General features: G+C 50.9%; 1 protein-coding gene across 1 annotated transcript; it reads left to right on the top strand.

Moving 5' to 3' along the window:
* Positions 1 to 252: 252 nt before the first annotated feature.
* On the top strand, positions 253 to 5,161 carry LOC142917451 (uncharacterized). Its single transcript, XM_076062128.1, has 2 exons — positions 253 to 683; positions 3,075 to 5,161. Exon 2 carries the CDS (start codon positions 3,238 to 3,240, stop codon positions 4,282 to 4,284), a length of 1,047 nt encoding a protein of 348 aa, XP_075918243.1. The 5' UTR covers positions 253 to 683; positions 3,075 to 3,237; the 3' UTR covers positions 4,285 to 5,161.
* Positions 5,162 to 6,359: the final 1,198 nt, after the last annotated feature.

The raw sequence follows: 6,359 nt of genomic DNA, 5'->3' as shown, positions 1-6,359 counted from the left end.
GTCATCTGGTCTTAAATCACACCAGAGAACACACACGGGAGAGAAACCCTTCATGTGCAGTGTGTGTGGGAAGGCATTTTCACAGTCATCTGCTCTTAAAACACACCAGAGTACACACGGGAGAGAAACCCTTCAAGTGCAGTGTGTGCGGGAAGGTATTTGCACATTCATCAAATCTTCAAGTACACCAGAGAACACAGAAGCATCAGAAGATCCACAAGGAGTGGAGTCTGAAATCAGCTTGTGAAAGTCAAAGTGCCGCAATGTGCCCACCCCTCATGAAACACGAACCGGAAGAAAATCCCAGCTTGGACACTTTTAAAGGTATCGAGGTGAAATGTGAAGAGGTGATGGTGAAATCTGAAGAAGTGATGGTGAAGAGCAAAGAAGTGAAGGTAAAATGTGAAGATGAAGATTCAACTCCAAAATGGGACCTTCACATCGATGGAGGCAACGTAAAGCAGGAGGAGAATTCTGACTGTGAGGCAGAGCGAGGCAACTCCCAGCAGTTTGTGGAAGTGGAGGTGTGGGTGGACTTCCTCCGAGACAATACAAAGTCAAGTGGAGACCCGGTAGATGTGTAAGCTTGACATGATGTCGCTCCAATACATGCACCTTTGTCACAGGCCTTTAATGACAAGAACGTGAAGTTGGACACTCAGCTCCTAGGTTCAACCTGCAGAGTAAGAGCGGCCAGTCTTTGTGGACCTGTCTGTTGGGTAGATCTTTAACCAGGAGCGAGAGACAATAAGCCCCCAAGCATTCACTATGTTATTATTGCATTTACACGGTGCTTGCTTTATCGCCTCGGCAACTCGGAGTTTTGTGTCGTACCTCGTCTGAAACACTCGAAGAGCATCCCCAAGTAGCAGCTGCCCCTGTGTGGCACAAGGTGGTGGCCCTGCACCGTCCTGCATGTGGACAAGAGCCTGTCAGTAGGGGGCGATGATTGATGCGTCATCTCAGTTGTGTAGTTTGTAGGTAATCTTGATTCGAAGCTTTCGTGACCGCAGGATTCCACACTCTTGAGTTCTTTCGGTAAAGTCACCTCGTGGGTAGAAACATAACAGGTCACGGCGTTGAGATCACAACACAAGCAATCGTCATCAGGTGGGACAACCACAGCAAGAGAAACTGCTGAAGTAGTAGGCGCCTACTCCAGCAGATTCCTCTTATTGCAGCTGTGCTTGTCCCACCTGATGACGATTGCTTGTGTTGCCATCGAAACTCCGTGATCTATTATTTGTAGCGTAATGTTTAGAATTTGCTCAATGATTTAGAATGAATAGTTCATAATAAAGGTTTTTGGGTTAGATCGCGTTATTTATAAATGTGTCGTAACCCTCCACCACCCGACACGGCCAATCAGCAAAAAAAGTCACGTTGACAAAAGACAAATAATTCACTACTTTAGCCCACCGGTGTGTTGAAGAGTGAATCCACAACATTTACAGTTTGAGTAGTACTGTGACGTTTCGCTGGTAAATACATCCAGCATCATCGGGCAATTCGCCAGAATGGTAAAGCCCTCGCTTGCTCCCGGTTTTATATAGAGCAGCAGGGTGACGTCATCACTTAACTCATATCAGGTGCAGTGATTAGAGGCGGAGGGGGGTATTGTAATTATATAATCGATTAGTAATCAGTCATTGGTAATGATTAGTAATAAGTGGTAGATTAGTAATTAGTTGTAATGTGTGTTAGTGATTATATGCTATGTTAGTAATCCGTTAATTCGTTTGTGTTTCCCCTATAAGGAATTGTAATGTGCATTCATGTTCTTAGCTTCCTCGGCAAAGTGACGCTGAAGGGAAACAACAAAACAACAAACATAGATATTCTATTATTTTATTGCTTCCCCCCCAACGTGACTCCACCGAAAGAGCCAAGAACATGAATCACTGCAGTCACGAAAGCTTTAAATCAAAATGTAATGTGTATTATTTAATAATACGCTTCCAGGCCGCACTAAGCCTGTAGCTGTCAGAGTGATTAAAGTTATTCTTATTCCTCTCAATTTCAATGGATTCTCTAATTAGTCTTTGCCAGTAATAATTAGTTTTACACAACACTGCAACATTGTCAAAATCAATTAAGTGTCCTTGTTTACAAGCATGTTCTGCCACTGCCGACAGTTGTGTTTGAGATAATTTATATCTCTCTGATGTTTTTTTAGTCTTACACTGATGTTACGTCCCGTCTGTCCAATATAGCATCTGCCACATAAACAATTAATCCGATATACACCTTCTGTTGATAATTTAGGTAATGCGTCTTTAGTGCAAGATACTAGTTTTTGAATTTTGTGTACTGTACCAAATCTTACTGTAATGTTTTGCTTTTGCAAAACACGGGCTAATCTGTCAGTTACTCCTGAGATATATGGAATTTTTATTGTTTTAACAATCTGATCGCTTTCAGCAGTATTGCTTTGCGACCGTGATTTGGCATTCAGTGCTCTGTTAATTTGAGCATTATTGTAGCCATTCTGTCGTAGTGCGTCTTTAACGTGTTTGATCTCTCTCACTAGACTCTCACCATCTGACACTGTTTTAGCCCGATGTATGAGCATCTTGATAAGAGAGGATTTCTGAGCTGGATGATGATGCGAATCTGCATTCAGATAGGCATCAGTGTGCGTTTGCTTTCTGTAAACGCTGTGTGTTATTTTACCGTTTAGGCCATGTCCAAGCAAAATATCTAGGAATGGGAGTGTGTTATTCACCTCCATTTCCATGGTGAACTGGATGGCCGGGGTTTGTGCATTGAGATGATTTAGAAAATCATTAAGCGTATCTTTACCATGTGGCCAGACAACCAAAGTGTCATCCACATATCTAAACCAAAAAGATGGTTTTAACGTGAATTATTTGTCTTTTGTCAACGTGACACTTTTTTTTGCTGATTGGCCGTGTCGGGTGGTGAAGGGTTACGACACATTTATAAATAACGCGATCTAACCCAAAAACCTTTATTATGAGTTTATATAGGTAGCTCTGCTTAAACGCGTCTCTCTCTCTCCATCCATCTCTGTCTCCACTCTCTCCCTCTCCCTCTCTTCCTATCCCCTGTAGGTTCGGGCCCGAGCGAGTTCCTGCCGGGGATTTGGCTCTTCAGGAGTTGATTCCCCCTGTGGCTTTGTCGGCACGAGGCGACCGCGCGAAGCGTCAAGGGCTCCACCGGGCCCCAAGCTGCCGCCCCAGCACCACCGTAGCAGCCAAACCACCGGTGCTCGGCATGGCCTGTATGAAGGTCTTGCTGGACCGCATGTTGCGCACGGGGTACAGCGTCGTCCAGGAGAACGGACAGAGGAAGTTCGGACCGCCGCCCGACTGGCAGGGGCCCCCTCCCGCCCGTGGCTGCGAGGTGTTTCTGGGGAGGATCCCGCGCGACCTCTACGAGGACGAGCTGGTGCCCGTGCTGGAGACGGTGGGGAAGCTCTACCAGCTCCGCCTCGTGACGGGGCACGGCGGAGAGACCCGCGGCTACGCGTTCGCTACCTACGCGACGCTCGCCCAAGCCACGGATGCCGTCAAGAAACTCGACAAATTAGCGATCCGTCCCGGACGCCGCATTGCAGTCTGCATCAGCGTGGACAATCGCCGCCTCTTCATTGGGGGGCTGCCAAAGAACAAGAAGCGAGCGGAGGTGATGATGGCGATGAGCGGTGCCACGGAGGGCGTGGTGGACGTCAAGATGAGCGTCTGTCGCCGAATCAACTTCCAGCTATGGGGCCGGACCATCAAGGTGGACTGGGCCATCCCGGAGTGGGACACGGTGGCTGCGGCTGCGACAACGGAACACGAGGAGGAGAAGGAGGCGGCGGTGCCAGACCTGCCGGAGCCGGAGTGCACGGGCACCGGCAAAGCCGCACACAGCCTGTTTGAGGGCTGGGGGGCACGGACGCGGCTGTGGTGGGTACCTCTCCACCTGCGGCCCATGCCCATTGCTCTCGAGGCGCTGCCGGAGGCGGCCATGCTGTCGTGGGAGGTGCGGCTGTGGATGCTGTGCCGGACCGCCGGTATCAGCTACCCAATCTTCGAGCTGCACGCTTACTCGGAGCCCGGGATACCCGTAGGCCTCCTCTATAAGGTCTCGGTTCCCGGGATGGGAGAAGGCGCCGGCATCTTCCCTGCATTTCTGAGCTCCAGCGAGGAGGGAGCACGGGAGGTGGCGTGTCAGCTCGCCTACAACATCCTCAGCGATGCGAATCCTCTGAGAATGTGCCCAGCCTCTGCCGCGACACCGCCTCCCAGCCGCCTTTTCCAGGACCTCTCGGCGTAACCCGGCTCCTTCCCCATGACCCGGCAGGTGGTCGCCATGTACTGTACCTGCCCAAAAGCGACATGTACCCGTAGCGCATGTGTCCATTGCAGCGGCGTTCGTCAGACCACTGACGATGTTCTACCCACGAGCCCTCACTTAGCGTTCACTCTGAACCTCACGTCCATTGCGGCGTTCAAACAGCAAATTGTCCGGCCACTCACTCTCCACGTTCACGTTACCGCACGCTCTCCACTCAGCCATCCGCCCCCTTTCCTTTTTCCCTCGTGGGGGGGGGGGGACCACCCCTGACTTCACATCGCGCCTCTCTCATTTGACTCATCGCTCCGCACGTGTCCTCGTTCGCTCCTTCTCACCAGACCACGCGCCGCTACCTCGCTCGCTACGCACGTCTCACGAAATGACTTTCCACGTTAACGTCTCGTCACTGTGCCGGCTCTTCTTGGCCGCGATTCCGGCTGGCGGCGTGACGGCGACGGAGAGAGATGTCGGCGAACGGCGACACGCCAGGACCCGGGACCCCACGCACGAGCCCCGAGCTCCGGGTCTGCTCCCCCATATATACCCCTAGGCGTGACCTTCCAGCAGGTTACACGAGAGGGCGCGGCCGAAGGCGTGGCTAGGCCCCGCCTCCGGCCACGCCCTCTCGTGGAACCTTCCAGCAGGTTACACAAGAGGGCGTGGCCAGAGGCATGGCTAGGCCCCGCCTCCAGCCATGCCCTCTCGTGGAACCTTGGAGCAGGTGACCGGAGTAACTCGGCTAGCCCCACCTGTTGCCTTTGCCCCAGATGCGCCTCCTTCCCTGATTGGTTCTTACCTCTGTGGCTGTACCCGTGAAGCCCTTGCCAGGCCAGCGGGTGTCACCCTGTCATGTCAGCAGGTGTCACCCTGTGATGTCAGCAGGTGTCACCCTGTGATGTCAGCAGGTGTCACCCTGTCATGTCAGCAGGTGTCACCCTGTCATGTCAGCGGGTGTCACCCTGTGATGTCACCAGGTGTCACCCTGTCATGTCAGCAGGTGTCACCCTGTCATGTCAGCAGGTGTCACCCTGTCATGTCAGCAGGTGTCACCCTGTGATGTCACCAGGTGTCACCCTGTGATGTCAGCAGGTGTCACCCTGTCATGTCAGCAGGTGTCACCCTGTCATGTCAACAGGTGTCACCCTGTGATGTCAGCAGGTGTCACCCTGTGATGTCAGCAGGTGTCACCCTGTCAGCAGGTGGCACCCTGTGATGTCAGCAGGTGTCACCCTGTGATGTCAGCAGGTGTCACCCTGTCATTACACTTTAATGTAAATCGACAACAGAATCCTTGAAGAAAAAAAAAACTCATTCAGGTTTTTTGACATGTCGACGCCATTTCGTTTTTGAAAATGCACGGGAGAAAAATATATTTTGTTCACATCGCATTCTGATGTCAGAACATTTGATTGTTTATCAAATTGAAAAACCCTTGAACAACTTTGCTGCACACGGAGATGTTCGTGCACCGCCTCGTTTCCACGGCCTCTATCCCGGTGCCATTTGTATTTCAGTTCTGTTCCTTCGCCTGAAGAAGGCTACTTGTGTTGTGGCCGAAAACGTCGTGATTTTTGTTGTTTTATTTTTTACCTACGTGGTGACTTTACCGAATAGAACCAAAGAGTACACATACAGCTGTTAAGAGTTTGATGTTTTATTGATTTTCAGTTTAGGTGTTTTTTCCGGTAATGTTTCTGTTAATGTTTCAGTGGAAATAAAGTCCTGAAAAGTCTCTCTCCACTCTCTCTCTCTCCACTCTCACACTCTCCACTCTCTCTCCACTCTCTCTCCACTCTCTCTCCACTCTCTCTCTCCACTCTCTCTCTCCACTCTCTCTCTCTCCACTCTCTCTCCACTCTCTCTCTCCACTCTCTCTCTCCACTCTCTCTCTCTCTCCACTCTCTCTCTCTCCACTCTCTCTCTCCACTCTCTCTCTCCCCACTCTCTTTCTCCACTCTCTCTCCACTCTCTCTCTCCACTCTCTCTCTCCACTGTCTCTCTCCACTCTCTCTCTCCACTCTCTCTCTCCACTCTCTCTCTCTCTCCACTCTCTC

Source organism: Petromyzon marinus, unplaced genomic scaffold, assembly GCF_048934315.1.
Source record: "Petromyzon marinus isolate PM22_M1 ecotype Great Lakes invasive population unplaced genomic scaffold, UKy_Petmar_22M1.pri1.0 PM_G_Scaffold_51, whole genome shotgun sequence".
Lineage (NCBI taxonomy): Eukaryota > Metazoa > Chordata > Hyperoartia > Petromyzontiformes > Petromyzontidae > Petromyzon > Petromyzon marinus.
This window is presented reverse-complemented; position numbering and strand designations above follow the sequence as displayed.

Bases quoted from the DNA above. Each gene is read 5' to 3' on its own strand.
- LOC142917451 (XM_076062128.1), top strand. From the start codon at position 3,238: ATGGCCTGTATGAAGGTCTTGCTGGACCGCATGTTGCGCACGGGGTAC.